The 24,514-nt window shown below is 56.3% G+C and overlaps 4 protein-coding genes across 4 annotated transcripts; all 4 read left to right on the top strand.

Moving 5' to 3' along the window:
- Window positions 1-270: 270 nt before the first annotated feature.
- JKF63_01753 (uncharacterized protein) lies at window positions 271-2,013 on the top strand (the record flags this gene model as incomplete). The annotated part of the gene is made up of 1 exon (XM_067897799.1): window positions 271-2,013. One exon carries the CDS (start codon window positions 271-273, stop codon window positions 2,011-2,013), a length of 1,743 nt encoding a protein of 580 aa, XP_067753956.1.
- Window positions 2,014-2,704: 691 nt separating this feature from the next.
- Window positions 2,705-3,541, top strand: JKF63_01752 (uncharacterized protein; the record flags this gene model as incomplete). Its single annotated transcript, XM_067897798.1, has 1 exon — window positions 2,705-3,541. The coding sequence occupies one exon, from the start codon at window positions 2,705-2,707 to the stop codon at window positions 3,539-3,541; it is 837 nt and encodes a 278-aa protein (XP_067753955.1).
- A 1,404-nt stretch (window positions 3,542-4,945) lies between these two features.
- On the top strand, window positions 4,946-5,956 carry JKF63_01751 (uncharacterized protein; the record flags this gene model as incomplete). Its single annotated transcript, XM_067897797.1, has 1 exon — window positions 4,946-5,956. One exon carries the CDS (start codon window positions 4,946-4,948, stop codon window positions 5,954-5,956), a length of 1,011 nt encoding a protein of 336 aa, XP_067753954.1.
- Window positions 5,957-8,778: 2,822 nt separating this feature from the next.
- JKF63_01750 (uncharacterized protein) lies at window positions 8,779-23,073 on the top strand (the record flags this gene model as incomplete). Its single annotated transcript, XM_067897796.1, has 1 exon — window positions 8,779-23,073. The coding sequence occupies one exon, from the start codon at window positions 8,779-8,781 to the stop codon at window positions 23,071-23,073; it is 14,295 nt and encodes a 4,764-aa protein (XP_067753953.1).
- Between the last annotated feature and the right edge of the window lie 1,441 nt (window positions 23,074-24,514).

The following is a 24,514-nucleotide window of genomic DNA, read 5'->3' as shown; positions in this document are numbered from 1 at the left end:
ATATATATATTTATATATAGACATTAACGTCTTTACTTTTCACCCCCCCTCCCCTCCCCTCCCCTCCTCCTCTCCCTCAGGTGTGCCTCGAGTGAATGGGAACTGGATAAAAGGATACATGAGTAACTGTAAAGCTCTCGAAGATAAAATTGGCCCATCAAAGGAAGCATTTGTGAGGAGGTGGAGCTTTATCGCGAGGCCGATTTCCTGTGTATGTTACCTTCCCCCCCCCCCCCTTCCCCACGCCAGCGCGCCCCGTGATAAGAAACAATGAACTCCCAGATCGTGGATATGACACCGCCAATGCCCACCACTCTGGAGGAAAAATTGGAGTTTTACTTGCGCGACCGCACAAAGTACCTTCACACGCAGAGTGAAATCGCGCCAGAGGTGACTAATGAGCTAGCCATGGTAGACAACTACTATGTCTCGGTTGCCGACCCGCAGGATATGAGTTTCACAAAGTCTAGTGAAGGCAAGGCCGACAAAATTGTCTGGGTGCTCTACAGCTTTTTTCTCCGATTATCCGTCCAGGCGGCGCTGCTCGTGCCAACTCTATTGTATCTTGTTTTTATAGCGGTGCATACCACCACATCGCCGCAGTTTCTTCTGGTCTACAGCATTGTGATCGACGTCGAGGTGCTGTCTTTGTGGGCCTATGAGCGAGGTGCACGCTTCACCGCCGGGTTTTGGTGGGAACTTCCAGTCCTCGTGGCAGGGCTGACGGTAGCGAGCATCCACATCCTGGACCCGGCGAATGTCTGGTGCATGCTACTCCTTCTTGCGTATTGGATCTTTATAGCGCGTATCACTGTGCTTCAAGTCTCCCGAGCGATGCGTGTATTTTGCGCCTCCGATCGTCGCTGTTACATCGCCGAGGGCGTTGTCTTGGACATGGCATACATCACTCGCAATGTGATCGCAATGGGGTGGCCGTCGAGAGGAACAGAGGCGTTTTATCGTAATCCGTGGAGGGAAGTGGTGTACTTTCTCCACCGCAAGTACCCTCACCTCGCTGCACGGGTCATCACGCTGTGCTCCGAACGCTGCACAGTGCCGCTCCCGCTGCAGTCGGTTTACCCCGTCGATGACCACAATCCAGCCGAGATGGCTCTTATCATTTGCTTTTGCTGCGAGGTAGCTGACTATATCATGGCAGACCCTTACAATCGAGCGGTCGCCGTGCACTGTAAGGGCGGCAAGGGCCGCACCGGTACAATGACCTGCGCCTACCTCATGTACTGTGGTCAATGTCGCAGCGCCGACGCTGCCTTACGGCACTTCAGTCTGATGCGCAGCCGCATTGGCGCGCAGAAGCTCCAGGGTGTGCAGACACCATCACAGGAGCGCTACGTTCACTACTTTGAGCGCCTCATTAACGAGTATCCTGGAATGATAATTCCCTCTCGCCCGCGCCGGGTTACCCGACTCGTGCTACACAATATCCCCCCACTGTGGATCCAGCGCGGAGTGGGGCACTTGTGGATGACCGTCATTGTCAAGCCGTGCACCGAGCGTCGCCTTGTATACCTCACCAACAGCACGGTTACATTCAATGCCGCGGTTCCAGACCCGAAGACATACAATTGGCGCACCCAGATCAAAGACCTTTTTAACAATGACGATGAAGTGCTGTACCAGGAGGCTAACGAAATGGACGCGACGGAGACCAGGAACCCTGGCTACATGCCGGACGAGACCTCTTTTCGCGTTATCGGTTCAGCTGGCAACACGCTGGAGTTGGCCAACCCCGCCGACATCCCAGTCATCAACGGTGATGTGTGCTTCAAGTTCTTCTTCTTCAAAAACAACCCCAACCCGCTGCGGCCACCCGTCCAACTCTGGATTCACACCGGCCTGGAGACGCGCTCGAAGTTGCGGTTTGAGCGCTGCGACTTGGATGGACCCTCCAAGGATACGAAGGGCGACCGCTACCCCGCAGAGTTTGCAGTGGAATTGGTGCTCGAAGATGCCATTGGGGGCTCCGATGAACGTGAGTTGGGAAAGCGGTGATGGTCAGCTGCCGCGTACGCACAAACAAAAATGGGCACGCACATGAATTGGCTCTGCCGCGCACCCACGCCTCTCTCTCTCCCTCGACCCTGCCATCTCTTTTTGCATAAAGATTCTGTCTTGACCGGCACACAGGCCCTCTGTGTTGCTTTCTGACGATCTGTGCACCGATGTGATTCAGGGGAAGGGAGAGTATCTTCGTCCTTTTCCCGTCTGTGATGTACCTCAGCAAGACTCTTCGCGCTCGGCAGTACCCAACCCCACTTGGATGGAATCCCTTGCTTCTCAGCTTCCACAATTCTGACCTTGACCCATCCTGGGCCTCCACCTGCCCTGCGCTGAGCCGAGATGATGATGATGATTATGCTGACGCATGCCTCTCTTCTTTCTCCCACATTCTGTCGACTGTCTTTGAATTGCCTCGTGTAAATGCCATACTTTATAAGAATACAAACACCCCACCCCCCACCCCACACACCCATACACCCATACACCTTTGTACCTTACACGGTCTGTTTTTGACAATAGTGCGCAACTGTAAATCCTGACAGCCACTCCCCCGTTTAGACGTTCAAGACCCGGTTTCCGTTGACCCACTAGCCATCGAGGCTCCCTCTCTCTCCAGCATCGGCCCTTCTAAAGGTCTGCCTACCGCCCCACCCCACCCCCCTTTTTTTTTAGTTATTCTGCAATGCCCGTCTTCACAACCGGCGAGCAGTCCGTCAAACCGGCCTACCATTGCGCAACCCTTCTCGACAACTGGGATGAGGACCGTCGCCAATTTGGTGTGCCGCCCTCTACCATTGGTGACACGGGAAAACTCGATGCCGACACGACGTACCACACATCCTACCAGCCACTGTCAGCCACCCAAGTCGCAGATGCGAAGCCGCCAGGCTGCTTTGCCGCTGAAGCCCCGCGCATGCTCCTTTTTCACCATGGTGACATTGGCAACATTGAAACCTACTGCTACGCCACATCCGAGCTGGCGCACACAGACCGAAAAAAGGAAATCTACACTAATGACGAAGTTCTCGACATGCCGGGCGTCTCAAGTCGTTGCAGCAGGTCAGTGGCGCTTCAGCGGTCTACAATGGGATTCGCCCCAAGACGCAGAGGTAGCAGTCTTACCCCAATGAACGACCTTCACCCCGAGGAAGTCTCCGCAGCACTGCTGCGGGAGACAAACTACCTACACTCGATGGCTAGCACCGTGCGCTCCGCACCGAACTCTGCTAGTCAGACGCAGACGTCCCCACATTACTCTGGGAGCGAAAAGGTGGCGACGGCAAATGAGCAGAGCGACTACTCACCGCCACGGCTGCTGCCATTGGGCCGCGTGGCGGAACGAGATCGATTGCTCACCACTAAGAACGTCACTCTTGACGCTACTGGGATTCACTTGTTTGATAACTTGGGCGCCTACCCACTGACGAGCAGCGACTGTGCTGGCGAGTTGACCAATTGGTGTGACAACCCGATGTACAAAACAAACCTCCGCATTCACTACATGGAGGATGACTATTAAGTGCACAGAAAAAGCGAGGTGCTGTCGCAGCGCACGCCGCAAATTATATATATCTATATATATATAACTTTTGTCCCTCTTTCTCTGCTCCGTTGGGTGACATGAAGCGTACTCTCTGCTTCAGACTGATCCCGAGGGGCAGTGGCGTAACAGGACAGCTCGGAGAGATCAACTCATCGGTAGTGCATTCTGCTCATTGCTTCGTTTTTCGTGTGGCGATGATCCCCTTCAATGCCTTCGATGTGTGCAGGTGGTTTTTGGTGACCTTTGTACCTTTTCCTTGTCTGCTTTTTGTTTGTGCGGTTTATTTTATGTGATGTATACTGTGTTATGTAAGTCATGTCGATCATCGGCAAGCGCCCCCCTTCCCCCCCTCGGGGAGAGGAGAGGGTTTTTTTTTCCAAGTCAGTGGTCGTCAGTAGGACCACTTCTGTGCGGAAGAGTGGGTTGTGCAGATGGCTGAGCTTCTGTGTTGTGCCCAGAGATCTCTGCTCTTTATGGGGCTCTGCGTTTGTCTTTATCAACTCGTGTTTTTTTTTCTCCTGTTCTGTGACAATCGGGATGCTCGTGGGCCGCCGGTGCGGTACGAGCAGGGGGATGGTGTGCCATTGGAAATACAGACGAATCGTTGTCCACAGGCTCCGAGATATGGATTCCGTAGCTACGTGACCTATGCGCACGTGCCACTCAATGACGGGAGACACAGAAGCCGGTAATTGCAAACCCAGCTCTTCCCTTACTCGTCGAGCTGGGTTGACGCACGCAACCTGTGCCTCCACAGCCACTGGACGTTTCATGTGTTGAATCCTTGCGCCCACTCTCATATGGTCTCTCGACTATTTCTCCTTCCTTCATTTTTTTTTACGTAATTCCCATCGTATACTGCACTCGGCCCCCCTCTCCCTCTTTTTTCGGACGCTCGTGTCTCCGGACGCATCACAGTTTGCACTATCCTCTTCTGACACTTCCCCCTCACGGCGCCCCCCCTCCCCCCTCTCCCCCCTCCCCGTCCCCAAGTCTCGTATTTGTTCTCATACTTTTTTTCCTTACTTTTCTCGATTTGTTTTTAAAGGTTTGGTCGTCTTTAGAACTAAGCAGCTGCTCCAACACCCTGTGCGTGTTTAGGCGCACGCTCGCAACCTTCGTTTGATGCATTGGACTACATATCCGCTCGTACATCTAACCGGGTGTAGTTAAGCTATCCAACGCTCTTTTTGTTTTTGTCTCTCCCCCTTCTGATTTTGCGTAAAACACACATCCCTCCCTTCACCCCCCTCCACGCTTTGTCTTTCTCTTTCTCTCTTTCTCCGGCACACCCGCTGTGTGGTGAACCCGCGTCTCTCTGGTTGTGTGATACACGCTGTGCTGATCTGACGCTGTCCTCCACTCAGGTGGTAAAGCAAGATGGTCCATACAGTTTGCGTCTGTGTCAACAATGACATGATGGCTCCGATAATGGCGGTGCTGAAGAAGAAGCTAGAGGGAAGTCTATCCCCTGTCGTGTGCGGCGACGACGTCAGCTGCTTCGAAGCGGTGAAACACCATAACGACGGGATTGTCATGATCGTGATGGGACGAGGCGCTCACGCTGCTATAAAGGATCTCTGTGACGACTACAACGAGAATGTGCGTCGTGTAAAACTTATCTACAGCATGTCTTCAGGTGTCGACGCCTACCAGCTCCCGAAGCTGAAGCAGGAGCTCGCCGGCATCCCGTTCTGCAACGCGCAGGGCTGCTACTCGAACATCCTCGCAGAGCACGTGGTGTTTAGCATGCTATACTTTAACCGCTCTCCATGGCGCCTGAATGCCTCGAAAAGGGAGAAAAAGTGGGATCAGTTCAGTACAATTGAAATCCAGAAACAAAAAGTGGTCATCATCGGTTACGGCGACATCGGTCAAGCCTGTGGAGAAAAAGCCGCTGCTCTGGGAATGCAAGTCACTGGCATACGTCGCAGCGGTGCCGACAAAGTGGACAAGTTTGGCGTACTGGTGCGTGGCAACGATGTCCTTCATGAGTCGATTCGTGTGGCTGACTTCGTTGTCGGCGTGCTTCCCTCCACGGAAGAAACAACGCACTTCTTCAACGCGGATTTGTTTGCCAAGATGAAGCCGACCGCCGTCTTCATCAACATTGGCCGCGGCAGAACGCAGTGCGATGCCGATGTCTTCGAGGCCCTTCACCACGGTACTATTCGCGCTGCTGCTCTCGATGTATTTGAGGTGGAGCCACTTCCAAAGGACTCGCCGCTGTGGGATTTGCCGGACAGCAAACTCCTCTTGACGGCGCACTCCGCAAACCTGAAAGACGACACCATCGAGTGCTCCTTGGGCGCCTTCATGAAAATTTTCGGTGAGCTCCGCGCTCACAGCAGGGTTTCTGCGTACACCGTAAGTGTGGAAAAAGGATACTAACCACGTCCGTGCGCGCTGTAGTGTTGGTGGAGGAGGGAGGGATGTGGGGAAGGATCCCCGTGTGCATCGACGGTGTGGGCTCTGCGGCACGGATGACTGCCCCTGGTATGTGACATCTCTGCCGAAATGGGTCTTTTTCCATCTTCTAAACGAATTTTTGTTCACTCTGTTCCGTACTCTGGGTCCTTTGCCTCCTCGCGTGCCGCCTGTTCCGTGCCCACCATTACCGGAAGCACTTGGGTGGAAAAATGCCCAGCGAACTGCATATTTTCTTCGCTCTTCTTTCTTCTTCCTTTTTTCTTTTTTTCTTTTGTTTGCTTTGTTAGTTTTCTATTGTTGTTATATCTCCCTTCTCCCCTCCCCCCCCCCAATTCTAATCGCACTGTTCTGGCGGTATAAAAACGCGCATACGGGACGACGCGATGTGACCGCATTCGGACAGCGTATTCGTCTTTTTTGTGGTTACCTCACCGCCTGTGGGAGTCGCTAGGCTTTTTAAAGACACGGATGCAACGTCTCTATCCTTGCCGCAAGTGTCGATTTCTAGGCGATGGCAACGCTGACCGGAAAGTCAAGCTTTGCTACGACTCCCTGAGGTGCGGCTCACTTCCCTGAATAAAGGGGGGAGAGAGCGGAACCCAATACACCGACGGTCCCCCTTCCTCCATGGCCGGTTTCTTAGGAACTCTTTCATTCACCGGGACGGTGCTTTGCTATAAGGAGGTCGGACGTTTTTTTTTGGCAAAAGAGACGAGGCTATGTGCGTTCTACTATAGTTCTTTTTTTCTTTCTGTGTGACATAAGCCACATTCAGTAGCGCTAGGAGCTCCTTGTGAGGAGCCCCTCACTCCCACCCTCCTTACATACGCGCAGATACACTAATACAATGGTATGGCCTCTCTCTGTAGAGATGATTCGCATCCCCCCCCACCTACTCCACCCACCCACCCACCCACACACACACAAACCGGCTCAGGTGGACCTCTGAAGACGCTCTGTCGAGTGAGCTTAACGCTCGACACTGCAGGTGTACCCCCAGACTAGTCGTGTCAAAGAACGCCTCTAGTCCTCCCCCCCTCCCCTCTGCCCTCGACCAAGTGAAGTGGGCGGTCTATAGAGCCCCTTTTTATCCTGCCCTACCTGGTCCCCACCCTCTTCCCCCACCCCGCCGTTTACAATGCGCTATTGCCCAATGGTTTGAATGTGCTGTGAGTTGGAGGTGTGGGTGCACGTAGATGTTTTGACTTTAATCACTTTTAAGTGGGTGGTAGCCGACTACGCAACGAATCCTTGGTGACACGTCCACCCCGACGCCACGAAACCCCAAACCCTGATAACATCTGTGGATGAGTTGTCTCGGTTGACAAAAATAGGTCAACTGTCGGGCCGTCATGAAAGAACCCGCTGCACTTGCGCACGCGAGTCTCCAAAGATGCAACGGCGCTTAAAACAAATAAAAAGACACGCACACGCACATACACACACGCGACGTACCAACACGCATCTACACCCCGGATGTTTGTCTTTGCTGGACTGGAATCACAGCTTCCCCCCCCCCCCCCCCCACATGTTTTTTTTGTTCTCCACTACTCTCCCTATTTTTATCGGGCAAGCATCTCTCCAGATGCATAACAATTGCGACAATCTTCTTCCTTTGCCCTCAAAGCGACCTGTGCCCCGACCCCCCCCCCCCTCCCTCTTCCACTCGCACATCTTTCTCCCCCTATTCATCTTCCTTCCTCTTCTCCTCCTCCCCCCTCCCGCCTTCCCCAGCCGCCGCACTTTTTTCTCCTGTCTGTGTGTGTGTGTGTGTGTGAGGAGGGGAGGATTCAGCACCTTCATGTTTTGTAGTGTCATTCTCCCCCTCTTCATCGAGGGGTTCCTATCACATGCTTCCCCACTCTCTGCGCTCGCGGTGAGACAGAGATCTCGATAACCGGGCCAAATGTGTTGGCAAGTCGAATTTGTCGATGTTGGACACTCCAACAACCAGAAGCACGCAGGCTTTCACGAACCCAAAGTCGAGATTTTCCATGAACCCCGCGACAAGTGACTTCGCACTGTCAAGTTGTTGTTTTGTGTTCTTCGATTGGGAGTTGTCTCACGTCTGTGTTTGTTTGGCAACGTTTCGCCTACTGCTGCGGGGTGAGTTGGGGGAGAGGAAGAACCAAAGAAACATATAGCTCGTACATCCTACCGCTAATTGTGACACCGACGCCCCCCCTCCCCCCTCACCCCTCGCTCAAAAAATTTTTACATGCACGACTTGTGAACGTTGGGGGGATCAGATGGTATCAGAATGAAGCAAAGCGGTTGTTGGTGTCTGGTGCGACAAAAATAGGGCCTACTAGAACGACCCACTCACAGCAACACGGATCAATCAACTTTGTTAACGCTGAATACTCTTTAAGTCGAGACTAGACGTGAGTGATCGCACCCCCCTTTCTCCCCCTTTTTTCTTCCGCAATTCCCCCCCCCCTCCTGCTTAGCGAGCGCTTCGCCGCCACCGTCTTTTCTTCCCCCTCCCCCACCCACCCCCAATGCACACTCCATGCCCTTTTCGCCTGTGTACTAGTTTGATCTTACGAAAGAGCCAGGCATTGAACTGGGATTCCCGTACCTGTCGTTTTCTTGCCCCCTCTTCGGCGAGTTGGGATCCCTCTCCGCCACCTCTGCTGAGAAGTGGACGCCCTGGCCGCCCGTCGCAGTGCTGTGACAATCTTCCTGGAGAGTAACTTCACCTCTCTCCCCCCGAGTCCCTTTGCCTTCAGTCCAAACCACAATTACATACAACAGCAATCAAACCGACATCCCCGTACATCATGTTCAACAAGCTCGTAGCCGACATCCTCACCTCCTACTTGGGGGAATACTTTGAGATCATTGATCACGAACAAGTCAGGGTGTCTATATGGAACGGATTGGTGCATATGCGAAACTTAAAGGTACGGAAAGATGCACTGCGCTACTTGGACGCGCCCGTCTGTGTACTGATGGGCATAGTCGAGGAGCTGACAATTGTGATTCCATGGATGCGCTTGCGCTCAGAAGCGGTTGTGGTGCGGATTCGAAAGGCGAAGTGCATCCTCGCAGACAAGGAAACGGCCGGCTATGGCATCGAGCAAGACGTGCGCGAAGCCCGCGCGCACAAGATTCGAGAGCTAGCTGCGATAGACAAGGCGCTCTTGTCGGCTTTTCGCGAAGGCCTATCGCGCCAGGGCCTTTCTGCAGCAGCCTCGGCCTCGGCTGCAGCACCGAGCTCCGGCAAAGCGGACAGCAGCGACGACAATTTAACTGCTCGTCTGAAGGCCAGTATTCTGAACAACATTCGCATCGAGGTCGAGGAACTGCTGGTGCACTACACATCCTGCACCGCCAGTGCGTCCCCTACCGACCATGGCGTACTTCCCGGGGAGCTGGGCAGTAAAGCATCAACAATGCAGTCACAACAACAGCAGTGGCAGCACTCCATGGATTCTGCACCCCTGAAAGGCGCACATCTCGACGCTGGCGTACATCCGGCTGACAAACAGGCGTCCCTCTCTTTTCAAATTAAAGAGATCAAAACATATGGCTGTAACGAGCGCTTTGAACCCGCGTTTATCGCCCCAGGGGAGCGTGTCGGACGACAGCTCATCTCTTTCCGGGGCCTTTCAGCCTCACTACAAACGGGGGCGAGCAGCGGAAGCGATCTGCCTCTTCTAAAACCCTTGGATGTGGTGATGGAGATGGCCTACCAACCTGTATGCGTAAGCGTCTCGACACCGCAGTATATGGTTGCTGTACGCGTGAACGGTGCATGCTCATGTGTCATTACAAGCGAGAGCTGCACCACATGCTATGGTCTCGTGCAGCACTTGATCGAAGTGCGACAACGTCAGGCACTGCGTCGACTACGCCCCGTCCAGGAGCGTCCCAAAGACAACCCGCACGCCTGGTGGCGGTACACACTAGACGCCGTGCAGCAGCAAGTTCGAAATTGCAAGAGCGCTGCTCTGGTGTCTGCTCACAAGCCCACACCTTTTTCGTGGCTCGCCTACAACAGAGTTCAGCAAAAGCGGGACCTCTACATGCGACTATACCTACGACAGCAACGCACGGCGCTTGGTGCTACGGAATGGCTGGAGCCGCTGACGGCAGACGAAGAGGTGAAGATCGCTGCGCTGGAGAACGAACTGACCATCGACGTGCTGACACTTGGAAAACGGCTCGCGGTAGCGCGAGTCGGGTTGGAGCGTGTCGAGTACGAGAAACTGCTACGGCAGAAGAAGATGGTGACCACTGCGAATGAGACATCCGACTCAAGCCCTGTGCATCCCAGCGCGCCGCCAACTGCGCACCTCGCTCCGGCTGCAAAGAGCAGGTGGTTCTCCTGGAGCTGGGAATCGAAGCCGACAGCTTCAACTAATGTCACCGTCACTGGTGACGCGGCTGACGACCTTAGCGACGAAACACGCACTGAGCTGCGCGAACTCGTTCAACTCATGACTGCTGAACGATGGTCAGATGCTCAGCGCGTTGTCATTGCGAAGGAGTTCGGCATAGGCCCTGAGGAGGCAAATGCCCTTGCTCAGCACGACGCCTCGTCACCTGCGTCGACGCAGGATTCAGCAGCCGTGGACCCATCAAAGAAGGGGACTAGTGGTCGCACCGTTCCCAGCTGTGTGGTTTCTCTTCACGCCGCGGCACTCACGGTGGAACTGCAAGGCAGCCTGCTAAGCGCACCGAGTACACTATCCACCGCTATGCATGAAACGGAGGCCTCCACTCCTGCACCCAGTGCGTTCGCACAAGTCGTCCTGCACGCTCTCCACGCAGGTGTCGAGTGGAGGGGATTCAGTCCCGCCGGTGCTTCAGCCCTGCCGATGGCGTACTACTGGGGTACTCTAGAAGGCCTCTCCGTCACAGCCGCCGCCTCTATGACTGAAGATCACCAACCACGTATGAACTCTTCGACGGAGCGAACAATTCTCTCCATATGCCGCCCAGGTGGACAAGATGGCCTACAAAGCGATTCGGTGTCTCGTCAGAGCACCCCCAACACTTGCAGTCACTACACATCACTGTCAAACGCAACGGAGCGCCCAGCCTCGGTATGCAGGTCCGTGCCGCGCACCTTCTCTCCGCTGGAGTCTTGCTGGTCTGTCTTGCCAAACGAGTGCCGCCGCCGCGCCGCCGTGCGTGTGGAATGGACTAAGCGATCTATCGAGCAGCTAACATCGCGGTCATCAGCGCTGCATTCCGTGCACGTCGGGCTGGCGCACATACATCTTTCCATGGACGTTGTGCCGCTGCATCACTTGAGCGAATTTTTCTTTACGGTCATGTGGCCCAAATCAGCTCTGCGGACCTCCGCCGCTGGTGACAGTGCCGGGAATGTACAAGTCTCTTCCTCACCCCCCGTAGACTCAAGCATGGACAGCGACTTCACTGCTCTCCAAATACCTCTGCTGAGGCGTATGACACACTTTGAGCAGCGCTGCGCGACAGATGCGAGTGTGCGACTCGCCTCTTTGCGGTCCAGGGTAGAGCACCAACGTTCCATTGACTGGGCAGTCCGAGTGGATAACCTACACGTCTCTATTTCGGAGGTTCCACAAGTGCAGGGCTGTGAGCTCACCTTGACACAAGTGTGCGTGCAGAATGACGTGAAGCACCAATTGCAGCGGCACGAACGCCTGTGCGGTGAGGGTGACCGGGACCATCAGCCGTCGACTACCTCGCGGCCTGTTACGATCACCACTACCGCAGCGTTGGGCTCGTTGGATACAGATTGGGTCGACCGAACTTGCATCCAGATAGCCGCCGTGTGTCTATCCGTATTCTTCCCGACAAGCCCCACGGCCTCTGTCGCCTCTCGCGACATCAAGAAGTGTGTTATCCTGCCGGAAACAACTCTCACCGCGGTAGTGGAGCGCAGCCTTTTGGGGCGAGGCCACCCCGATCTGCCCCAGTGGAACCTTCAAATATCTTCTAGCGACTCTGTGAGCCTAAAATGGTCGCGTACAAGTTTGTCGGTGCTCACGACTGCCTGCAGTTTGCTGAGGGATCTGGCAGAGTCGTTCATGTTCAGGATCGAGCAGCGCGGTGTCGCTCAGAGCTCCCGAGTGCACAGTCTCGAGAGAGAAGCGGTTTCTACGTTTCACGTAAGTGTGCTTCCACACCCAACAGGAAAGAAATTCTGGCACGCTGCGCCTGGAAAGCAAAGTAATCTTGGTGACGCCCACGACGACGATCCGCCGCGCGCGACAGACAAGTGGGAACCACATGAAACGGACCCCCATCAGCTCTCAGGCACAGGGCAACACGCGGCAGGTTTGGTCGGCGCTTCCCTTCCTCAGCGAATCGATGTGCGTCGCGGTGTGTGTGTGGTGTACCACGCGAAGCTTTCGGCGTTTCCTGCGCAGTATTACACACTGCAGACCGGGTGCACGCGCGTGTACCGCGACGGCGGAACAAAGGGTGTTGAGGCCCCAGGCGCCGCCAGTGTCACCGCAGGTGGCCCGCTGGTGCACCTTTACGTCTCCCAGGGAGGCAGGAGTCATGAAGAAGCCTTGGGAGGCGGCTATACGGATGCGAAGCAGCTCTTGGTGGACACTTTGAAGGTGCCGCCGGCACTTTTCAAAAACGCGGTTTGGCTGAAGGGCGCTGTTGACGCCTGGCTGGAAAACAGAAAAGCAGAGGAGAGCCACAAGAGTGCGCCTTCGCGGCAGCAGGTTCGGGAGGCTCTGAGGCAGGTACTCATGGGAATGCAGGCGGTTCCGTGCCGCTACGTTGCCTTCCATTGCGCCAGTGATGCCGAGGCAGACGCCGTCGAAGCGGCGCTGCGTCGCTGCTGCGTGGGCGCCACTACACCGCCCTTGGTGTTTCGCCCCTCTGTCCAGAGGCGCTACGATGCCGCCGTATCGGCACCCGAGTTCTGCAAGCAGCCTCTCTACCGGATGTCGCTCTCCTTCCCTTCACTGGACATGACATGTGAAGGGAATGAGCCAGCATTGTGCTCGAACTTTATGAAAGTTACCGATGACGAGGCCGATAGCCGCCTATCTCCTCGCCGAGACGCCGTTTTGTCTTTCACGCCGTTTGTCTGTCGCCACGACAGATACCCACAGAAGCGTAGCTACGAGCTGACCGTGAAGGACAAGGTGTCACTCTGCGCCTGCATCGGTGGCGGCGTGGGGTGGGATTCCTGCCTGGAACTTTTGGAGGTGAGCGCGCCACGGAACTCGTCCGCGGTTGGCCCCAGGATCCACACCACAGGCGACTCCAGCGCGTTTTCTGTGCACTTCGTCGACCACAAACGCCCGCTGCCGCTGCCGTCTGCGTTTCATTGCTCCCTGCGCGTCGGTCAAACCGCGCGAATGCAGCTGCAGGTCGGTCCATCTCTTCTGGAGTGGGGTGAGGCATGGTGGGACACGGTGGGATTGCTCACGAACAGGCTATTCGCTGCGGAAATCATCGTGGGCTATCCGTGGTGGCGGTCCCGCGAAAGTGGGGAGAAGACACAGGAGGAAGAGAGAGGTGCGGACGCGGATGTGTACTCGAACATCGTCATAGATGTAGAGAGACGGTGGTGTGAAGCTAGAGAGTTTGGTGGCAATGAACTGAGGGCTCACGTCGAGGTGATCGCACCTGCGCTCGAGGTAAAGGTGGACCGCCAAGGTGATGTTGAAACAACTGGGCCGATCACGGACATGCCTGTCCTCCGGTTTAGAGCTCGCGGCGCAGCCTGTCAGTGGCGCATGACAGAGGCGTGTCATCACGTGTCGGTGACCCTTGAAACGCCGCAACTACAGTGGTGCTGCTCCCCGGCTACGAGGTCGCTGCCGTCCAAGGCGAACTGGGTCACACTCATGCAGTCGGAGGATGTCCCGCCAACCAGCGAAGCAGGTCTCGGCAGAGCAAAGCTGGCTGTAGATTGGAAACTGCGCAGGCCGCCGCCAATGCTCTCCCACTCGGATTGGCTCTGTGCGAGAGGAGGCGGCGGCGGCGGTGAGGGCGCGAATGGTAAAGGTGCCACGGGAATTCGCGATGTGCAAGAACTGAAGGTGGAACTGTGTTGTGTGCGGCTGCTCTACTGGCATCCCTTGCTCGTGCATCTCATTCAGCTCATTCAAGAAGGCCTTGCTCCGCGCGCTTCGGCGATGGTGGAGCGGGAGCCATGCCGGTTCTTCGCTGGAACGCTGTTCTGTCCCCCACTTTTGTGGTGTGTCCCTGAAAAGTCTACAGCGACAGTCTCGTGGACGCATGTGTCCAAGGCGGTGGTCTTGCAGTCGGTGGAGCTGCATCTGCCGAGGGAAGTAGACTGGATTGCGCTAGCGGCAACCTCCGCAGCGCTGCCACCGACGGCTCACCTGCGCCTCTCCGTGGCACACTGTCTCTTCACGGACCGCGTGCAAGCGTCCGCATCTCCCACCTCTAACAGTTCCCCACCGACGGCGGCGGCGAACCTCCTCTTCGCTACTCACTTCACGGACATGGTCATCTCCCATGTTCAGCCAAACTCTGGAACTCCGTTTAAGTGGCGTTTGCCTAGCTTGAACGTGAACGTTGCTGAGCCCGTGTTTGATGCACGATACTTGTGGAAGGCAGACATGCCGTGGCACAAGTCCTGCGTGGTGGAGCTGCCGTCGGTAACGGAGCCATGCGTGATGCAGTGCTGCACTGCCGACCTCGCACACGCGATGGACCTCCTCCACGCCAGCTTCCTCCAGAGCTCCCCACTCCGCACAGAGAAGCCATTCCCGTCGATGCACGTGTTGCCACCTGCCTCGCTTCTAGAGGCGATTGTGGAGAAAAGTACAGCCACACTGATCGTAAAGGGAGAGCTCACGCTTTGCGTCTGCTCATCGCAGTCCGATTCCAGCCACCGCAGCAGCCTGTCCAAGTCCTGTGTGCTGCGGCTCAGCGGTGCCTCCGCCTCTGTGATGCGCTCCACGAGCGGAGAGCTGAGCTACTATTTCGCAGCAAATCGGGTCTGGCTGGGGTGTAGCGCTCCCGGAAGTGTGCCACCTAGCTGGTCGGAAAAAGGTGGGCTAAGCTTGGTGCAAGTGGCACCAAGGCCCAGGGACAGTGCCTCCACTGCGACCATCACGCTGCGCTGTGGTTGGTGCGGGTTGGTGAATCCGGTGCCGGGCTCATCCAGCACAGTTCACACCGTGACCCCTTCCGAGAAATCTACCCTCTTGGTTGACTCGCCCGGTGCAGTGACGCTCACCCTAAATGGAGAGGCTCTCACAATACTCCGAGAGATCATCGTCGACGACTTGCACCTGCGCAAGAGCCTTCTTCGCTATGTGGCACAGGAGACACAATCACCTCCAAGCACCAGTGCCCCGACACCCTGTCACGACACCAGTAGTGGTGGCCACAGCCAAAGGTGGGCACCGCAGGAGGTGCGGGTAAGTCTTGAAAACGTTCAATGCTGCATCCCCTGCACGGCCGAGTCAATACACCCCGCCCGTTCCGCAACCGCGACACCAAGCTCTCCGCTCCCCATGTTAAACTGTGCCGCATCAAATGTGCAAGTTGAGTGGAGGAAAATGTTGAACGCGTCGCATGCGACGGTGCGCATTGCGCGACTTCTCTACTGCGTTCTCGAGGATCTTTGCGACGGCGACGGCGACGGCGACGGCGGACGCGGCGGCTCCTTTTCGGAAGTCACCCCTCTGGTGCTGGAACAACCGACTGAGTGGCAAGTGCGGTTGACGCCATTCACCCCGCCCCTTCGACAGGCGTCACCGATGTTCATGGGGGCACCGAATCCCCCAAATATCAGCTTGCTTGACGAGCTCTTCGGTGAGATGCCTGCAGAGGTCGGCATCGGAGAGACGGCGACGGGGGTGCCAACGGTGAAGCGAGATTGCACACTGCTCACTACATCGACGACATCACAGGAGAGTGAACTTCTCTTTGTAGCCCTGGACGTTAGTCCTCTGCAGCTCAAGGTAATCGTAGAGCTACGACCTCTGTGGCTCGTCGCGCCTTCGATGGTGCGCATGGCATCAATCCTAAGTGGTATACGGGCACAAGTGGACTTGTGTAGTGCGGCACTGCTTGGACAGAGCGGAGCGCCTGTCTCATTTGATACCACCACAGTGACGATGCCTGATCTACCTCGGAGCTATGCCTTACAGCTACGGAGTGGGTCTATCTCCTTATTTGTGGGTGGAAAGGGCGTAACGGCATCGGCCATGCCAGATATCTCCACACGATCGCTGGAGGCGGCGGTTCGGCAAGCCATAGACGCTCAGGAAATGGTATTGCTTCTCACGGAGGCAGTGGCGGTGGATTGGCACTCAGATCCGCCAGACAGTCAATTTTTTGGCGACCCTCAAACGGTTTTGCACATTCGGGACATCTCTATTTGTGCCCTACAAGGGACCCAGAGCTGCACAGTGCTTCTAGAGCGATTTTCCCTTCGGGTGCAGCGTCTGCTGCTGGGGAGTGGGGTAGAGGAGTGGCGCCTCAGTCTGGATGCACTGCATCTCACGCTGAAGCAGCTGCATTACGCAGCACTTCTTCGCGTCGCCCTTCAGCAAACATTTTTCCTGGCAGCCATGCTGAAGCTTCGTTCTTCGGCGTTGCAGTCCATTGCTGCGGCAGCCACCGCAGTCAATCTATTTGCGACGGCCGAGCCGCCGCAACCCTACACCGCTATGCAAACAATCCCACCCGCCCAGGTGAGGCGTTTTCATTTTCACCTTGCCTCTCTGCGCGTGCGCGTGCAGGCCGACGGCGGCGACAGAGAGCCCGGCCCGCCAACCGCCGTGTATTTTGAGCTGCAGAACCTTGATGTAGCGTATTATACAGGTCAGCACGCCCAGTGTTGCGTATCGGGCCCTGGAGATGACCTGAACGAGCGAGGAACATCGCTGCGGTTGGCAGTAACCCTATCCAGTTGCCTTCTGGGCACAGAAAACAACATCCCCACCCTGGCTATTACGGCGGCTTCCTCTAAGGATGCCAAAAAGGCCGCTCAAACGCCCTGCTCGCTACGTGTCGCGCAAGAGGAGGCAACCGGCATTTACACCGGTTCACTGCAGGTCGGGAAAGTCACGCTGACGATGGAGGCCGTACCGATGATGACGTGGGTAGACCTTCTCTACACTCCGTATTTACAGGAAACCGTGCCAGACTACCAGACTGCCAAAGAGCACGTCATGCAGCAGGACTTGTGGCTTAGCGAAGATTTGAATCTGTCCGAGCGAACACCCCTTCGGGTAACCAACCAACTGTACAGCCTCCTGTACCTCTACGGCAACGGCCACACAATTCACATAAGCGCCGCACGAGGGAGGCAGCTGATTTTCCTAGATGAAGGTGTCACACTACGTATCATGCATGCCACCCTCAGCATGGAAGGGTCGTCAATCGAGGAGTACGTCGCAGCTGGAAACGGCTCGTATGTCTCGATCGATCCCAAGACCTGCAGCAGGGTACAGTCATCGTCCGTGACCGGACAGACACTCGGCATCTCCCGCGCCGAGGTGCCTGGGGTGAATCACCAAATGCGCCGTGCAAGCGAGGAGACTACCAAGGCTACGCGGGAGATGGCGTCGCTGAGGTGGCAGCGCCTTCTCGGCGAAGTAGAAGTCGAGATGCGCATTCCGAGCCCCCGTTCGATCTCAGGCGCGGCTTCCGTCTTGTATGACAGTCCACACAACGCCGCCACCGCATCACCCCAGCGCACACTCGTCCTCTATGGCCACATGAATTTGTGCGTCATGAGTAGCAGATCCTCTGCAACTGGTGAAGACGACTTGACAGCGGCGTTTGACTTGGTGCACGCGGGCGTGCGAAGCGAGTACGTGACACCCAACAGTTATGCCGCTGTGGACGCCACTGACCTCGTGTCGGACTGGGCCATGAAGGTCCTAATGACGGATGAAAAACAACCCCCCGCCGACTGTGCGACTGCATCGCCGGTGCGTGCGCGCATCATCCACGTCAGCGCCAGCACAGGCGTTGAGGTGAGGTTGCGCTACAGCGACGCTGTGTTCGTGGGACGGTCGGTGCGCCACGTACAAGCGACTGCTGCACGCTGGCAGAATGCAGTGCGTCGGGATGTGCAACTTGGGTTGTCCTCACTGCGTCACGTGTGGAATGCAACGGGGGCCGACGAGGCGAGCGTGAACACTCTTCTGCGGACGGGACGCTACGGCAGCGATGGCAACGCAAGTGTATTGACGGCTTCGCCGACCGCCGATGGCACCGTGGTGACTGTCTCTCTGAAAATCCCGTACGTGAGCATTGTCATCATTGATGACAGCCAAGACACCGACAGTCCACTTTTCCGCCTCCACGCCAATGAGATCGTCACACCTCAATACACACTCGACCCTGTTCACACCAGCGCCGAACTACGCCTTGCGGTTCAACTTGAGTACTACGACATGTTCCGGTCACAGTGGGCACCGGTGATTGACCCAGTGGCGGTGAATGTTTCTGTGGCTTCCCATCGCAACACCTCCGCTGCGGACGTATACGACCGGAAGGGCTATATGCGTCTTTCGGCGCGCGCAGGCACCGCTAAGCTGTGCCTCTCCACAGATGTGGTGCAAAACGTGCGGCAGCTTTTGGTTTTGCGGGACAAGTTCGAGTCGACGGGAGTTGACGCGCCGGCGAGGCGCGGCGCGTCTGACTATGGCGCCGCAACTGCATCCTCGTCTCATACATTTAAGATTGTGCAGTTAACCGGAATCGATGTTCTCGTCGAGCTGCCAGAATACGTGGAGAGCGTGCAGGGTACGCACCAGGATGAACGCGTGCTGCACACTGGGCAGGAGTGGGGGTTTGACCTTCCTCGATATCATGGCAAGGAGCTTCCTCGGGAATATCAGAAGATCATTGTGCAGCAGCAGCAACAACAGGTTCGTCCGTCCAGTGTGCAGACCTCAAGACCGTGCCATGCCGTGATACCACTCTCTTCGGTCGGTATCTGGCGGGTATCGTTAGGCACCTGTGGCCCACTGCAACGCTACATACTCGCCGACGTCTCTGCCACACCTCAGCACCACGGTCAGAAGACGATACTTTTGCACACACTGGTCACCTTCAAGAATCGGCTAAGCATGACCCTGCTTCAAGTTGCCCTGAACGAATCTGGGACGTACGACACAATTGGTGCCATTCCTCCGAAATCCTCTCAATACATTCCCGTTCAAGCGCTGCGTCGCCGCGTGACTCTTGCTCTAGAGGAGGGCATGTCCGGAGTCTCAGTGTCAAACCTTGCACCCTCACGGGTGCCGCAGAGCAAAGATACCATTGTGTCACTCGGTTTGTCGTACGACAGCCTCCCTTGTTTGGCAGGAACAGTGTTTCTGGGCGTGTGCCGCTGCGTGTGCGACGGCAGGAGACCTGTTCGTGGAGGAGGTGATAAACGCAGCGACGTGCGCATCGCAGTTGGCAAGAACTTTGAAGTGCACTCCGGCAACCAGGACACGAGGTACTTCCTGCTCCGTGTGCAGGCGGCACCCAGACAACCGGCGGATGTTCTGCTTTACCCTCCCCTTTCTCCCTTGCGTGCCGTCGTCGTGACGGCAGAGGCTATCGTCACAATTCGCAACGCCGTTGGCGTTCCCCTCACGGTGGCACTCCTAACGCGTCGCATTCAATCAGGCACGCGAAGCACACTGTTCGACAACTCTCCTGACCGGACCCTCTACACACAACTGTGCTCCGTCGTCGTTGGTGTAGACGAGAGCTACGGTGTCACACAAGTAGACCCGCTGGAGGACTTGTGCCTTAGTGTCTCTCTTCAGCAGTCCAACGGAAATGTGCTCGAGCAGTGGTCCGCAGCGCAGGCGGTCGGTGTAGCGACAGCACACCAACCACCAGCATGCATCTACGCACCGTGTGACGAGACGTGTCGTGACGCTCAGCTCGCTTTGGTGGACCTGACCACCAACGCCACGCTTCTTCTTTCCATCAAGTACAAGCATCGCGAAGTCACTCTGTACTGCCCTCAGTGGATTATCAATGAAACCAGTGTACCCCTCCAACTGGGTGATTCCGGGTCGATGAGCCACAACAACGTGAAGCGCTCTGTTGCTCCAATTGCGGGGCTTTCGGGGCGTACGGTGTACACAGCGACGGTGGCGCCTCGGGGATCCAGCACAAGTAGTGACGTTCCACAGCTTGTCGCCGGGAACGAACAGCCATTCCTCTACCACAGTCTACGTGCCGAGTGGCGCAAAAACAGCAAACGATTCGCTGACGGGGAAGGTCTTTTCGTGCGTCTCTGGGAGTCCGCCGAGGTGGGCGGTGGTGGTGAGCCGGCGGGGTGGACGGAGTGGTCGTCGATGCCGCTGCTGGTGCACGAGGCGGCGGAGGCGCAGGTGATTTCCTGTGTCAGTCGCCGTATGCGCGGGAAAGTGTGGATGCTCTCATGCCGTGTCGAGATGGGCCTTCAGGCGTCTATTGGTGCGTACAGCGACACTTTTGTTGTAACCATTTGCCCATACTGGGTGTTGACGAACAAGTCGCCGTACGCGCTGCGGTTCGCCCAGCATAGCGGCAGCGCTGACAATGGCTCGCCAGCGCCAGTGCTGCAAGTGGCACCCTTCACCGCGACGGCGCTCAGTACTGTGCTAGCGCCAGAAAGGTCCGACGGCAGGCTGCACCCGCTTCTCTACTTCGCTATGTGCGGCGACAGGACGCAGAGCATTGACCAGTGCTGCTGGTCGCCGCCGTTCGCGATTAACACAGTGGGGGAGCGGTACGTGAACCTGGTTTACCAGGCTCTTGTTTCATTAGCGGAGCATTGGCCAGAAAGCTCCACTGGAACAGGGCAGCCAGCTTCGCAGGGTATGGCCGACCACCTTCCACCGCTTCGCCCTGAGGACCTCCAAGAGGTCAATGGGGAGCTGTTTGTGAAACGCGAAGAAGCAAAGGTGTTTCGCATTACAACCTACAAATACAAGGGATGCATGATGTGCGTACAGGTTGAGGAAGCGGTCCAGCCGCCACTTCTATTGGAGAATCGAACATCGTTCACCGTGTCTTTTCGGCAGCGCGGGGCGCGTCGCGTCACAACCGTGTTCCCACGACGTCGTAAAGCGTGGACCTGGGATGCGCCACCCGCAGCCGGTCAGCTGTCGGCTGAGGTGGAGCTATGGGTTCTGCCCGCTGCTGTCGGTGATCCGTTGCAAAAAGGGCAAAAGGCGCATCTGGCGACATGCGTACTCAACTTGGACCCACAGCTAATCGGCTCCCAGTCCACCGCAGGCGAGTCTTTTCAACGGGAGCTCGAGGTGGACAACGCCGAAACTGGGACGTCGTCGCTTCTTTTCGTTCGCGTGCGCGGTGTGAACGGCATAAGCTACGCTGTTAGTTTAACCATGGAGCCAACTATTGACGCCTACCGAAGGCTGCCTTTCCGGCAGCTCTCCTTTTCGCTGCACCTCGCCAGTATGTACATATTGTGTCGCGCCGCTGGCGAGCGGGGAAGGAGGCCTCAGGACCTGCTGCTTCTGGCCATCAAGCCGGTAGAGCTCTCGTTTGTGCAGGGAGCACGTGCGTTGAACGACAGGAGTGAGGCGGCGGCCGCCGCCGGACCCCGTGAGGATGTTGACGGAGGCGATGGGCAACGGATCGCCCTGCGCTTCCGCACCCTCCAGGTGGACGATGAACGCCCATCTGCGAAGGAACGTGTCGTGGCGCAACTCATTGATGACAAGGATAGCGGATTTCAAATTGAACGCAAGCTGCTCCGCAGCACGCCTGTTCTCCACTGCTCCGTCGTGGCTGTTCACTTGACGCCTGTGGAGCTGCACATCGAAGACAGCTTCATTACTGCTTTGATGCGCTATAAAGAGGAAGTGGAGTCACACTGGGGGGCGCTGTGGTCATCAAAGTACTCCGCATGCGAACGTCGACACACCGCCGCCCAGGGAAGTCAAGCGCTGCTCCTTCCATGGCAAGTGCACCTTGAGAGGGAGCTCGCGGTAGCGAAGCAGCTTTTTACAGAAGCTCAAGGGAGTTGTGGCACGATGTCCCGGCAACGCCCAACATCCACGGTACCGCTTTGGAGCCGAGTCATTGCCATTCATCGACTTGTTGTTGACCCCCTGCTCGTCTCGTTATCGCTTTATCGCTCGCCCGGCGCAGCGGAGGACCCGATTTGGAAGCTGGCGGGTGCAGTGAGCCTGCTCGTCAGGTCGACCCAAGACGCACGGCTACAGTGGGACGCGATTCAGCGCTGCCATGTCTGCGACACCATCTGGCACCTCGCATTCCTCCTTCGGGAGTCCTACCTTCAGCAGGGGAAAAAACAGTACATGAGCCTCGTCAATGTCTTGGGCATCAATGCAGTGCGGAGCTTTGTCTCGGATCTTCTGAATCCCAATAGCGGCGATTCGACCGACCGCAGGGGTGGCCACAGTAATGCTCACAGGGCGGTGCGCCGGCAAAAGCAGCGCGTTCCGTGTCGACAAACCGCGAATCTTCGGTTCGGCCAGAGTGCTGGTGGCACCACCACATCCCTGTGGCGAACTGGGAGCACCTCAGCCTGTTCGGATCCCTCCTTGGAAGATACGCAGACGGCGGCGGAGACACCAACTGCAACGGTATCGGTCCTGAAGCGGGTCCAAAACCGGGCGGTTCGTCTCGGTTCGCGTACCACTGTGACGGTGGCTGAGGTGGCTAGAGGATATGCATGGAGCGACTTCATGGCCGTAGCACAGACGCAGGAGATTAGGGCGTTTGGCGGTTGCGCTTTGGCACGTGCGCTGGCAGAGATGAGGACAACTCCACGGTACAGCCTGCAAATCACAAACAGGGGCGAGCAGCGACCCCGTGCGTCCGAAGTCGTGCGCGCCACTTTTGATCATCCTGGGCGTTGCAGTGGGACAGGTGTGCCTCCCCCACAGGTCGCTTGCAATCGCTGCGTTGAGCTGGAGGCACTTCGAAGAGCACGGCTGCTCAGTCGAGAGCCGACGCCGTTGCCGCACCCCGTGCGCGACGGCTTCCTTACATGGGAGGAATTCGCTCATCATATCAACTGGTATGAGTTTGTGGATATGTGCACAGACGATGAGGTGCGCACATATGCATCTCTCGTTCACCGAGGTGCCTCGGAGCCGTCCTGCAACGTGTGCATTCTGACAGCTATTTAGACAGCAGGAATGGAAGGGGGTGGTGGGGTAGGGTAGAGTGGGTGTGTGTGTGTGTGAAACAGTGGAAACGATTGGTTTGCCAGCGCACAGCTCACGTTTGAGGCGTTGTGGTAGGGACGAGGAGGACGGTGCGTGAACCCTCTGATTTGGCAAATAAAACATAAAGAGTAGCACCCTGGCGGGTGCACGGTTGATCGACCCTTCGATACGACTTTTATTTTTTTTTTCCTTGAAGAGGGGTGGGGGGGGGGAGTAATTTAGCGAGGGGACCTTTGACTGTTTCCCTCTCCTCTTCCCCGTCCTCTTCCTGCTTACAGCAGTTCGCGATTGTTTTTTTTTTTGCTGCTTTTTATTATGGCTGTTTTCCCACCTGCTCACAAATGGCAGCGCGGGGCAGCATATCCGCTTGGATGCGCTGCGCACACATATTATTTTCAAAAGGATGGTCCAACCCCGACATCTCGAGACGACTTGCCTCAGCGACTGCCTGCACTCACCCACGTTCTCACGAGCACATGAATTCGTGTCGGACCAAGGGGTACCGTCGCAGCCCATGCATTTGCGATGATGGAAAATCTTTCCTGTCATCTTCTCACGCCTCACTCTGCAATCCAACGCTCCCTCAGTGGGGCGCTGCCCCTTCCTGCTCCTTACCCCTCGCATCCCTCCCCCCTCTTCCCCCTGCGCCCAAACAACATTCATCACCTTTTGCCCTCGCCTCTTCCTTTCACCTACGCTGCTGCTCTACCACCAACAAAAGAAGCAAACAATCCAGCAAAAATCCAAACAAACTCAGCAGTCGGGTGTATCTGTGTGTGCCTTGAAAAAGAAGTCTTGGTGCAAGCACATTCTTCTAGAAGGGCTTTACCTGAATATTGGAGCCCACTGGAACGCAGAGGGTCACACGTGTGTGTGTGTGTGTGTGTGTGTGTGTGTGTGTACTGAATAGAAAAGCGATACACGAGCAAAAATAACGAAACGAAGCAACAGGGTGGGATCCACCACGACTAGCACGAGAACTCGCAAGTGATTGCTTTTTTCCCCGATATTTCTTTCTTCTTTTCATTCCCTTCTCTCTATTCCACACTCTCGGAGCCCTTCTCCTCTCTCGACCCTGGGTAGGCACTGATCCTTCAAGACACGTCGTGTGTGGTCAACGAAGTGACTGAGTGTGTCTTTCAGGCATTGCCCTCTCACGTTTATCTTTTTGTGTATTCCCCGTCTTTTGTTTTTTGCTTGTTGGTGTTTCGGAAAGGAATTGATTTTCGTCGTTTTGCATCATTGTCATCCACGTCATCATCCGTCAGAAAAAAAAAGGAATATTGTCACGTGTCCCCCCCTCCCTCCACCCCTCCTTTGTTTGCGTTGTTTTTCTCTCCGTTGTGTGCTTTGCTTTGCTTTTCTTTGTGTGTGTGTGTGTGTGCAACTCTGTCTTTCCTCT

This window comes from Porcisia hertigi, chromosome 34, assembly GCF_017918235.1.
Source record: "Porcisia hertigi strain C119 chromosome 34, whole genome shotgun sequence".
In the NCBI taxonomy this organism is placed as follows: domain Eukaryota; phylum Euglenozoa; class Kinetoplastea; order Trypanosomatida; family Trypanosomatidae; genus Porcisia; species Porcisia hertigi.
This window is presented reverse-complemented; position numbering and strand designations above follow the sequence as displayed.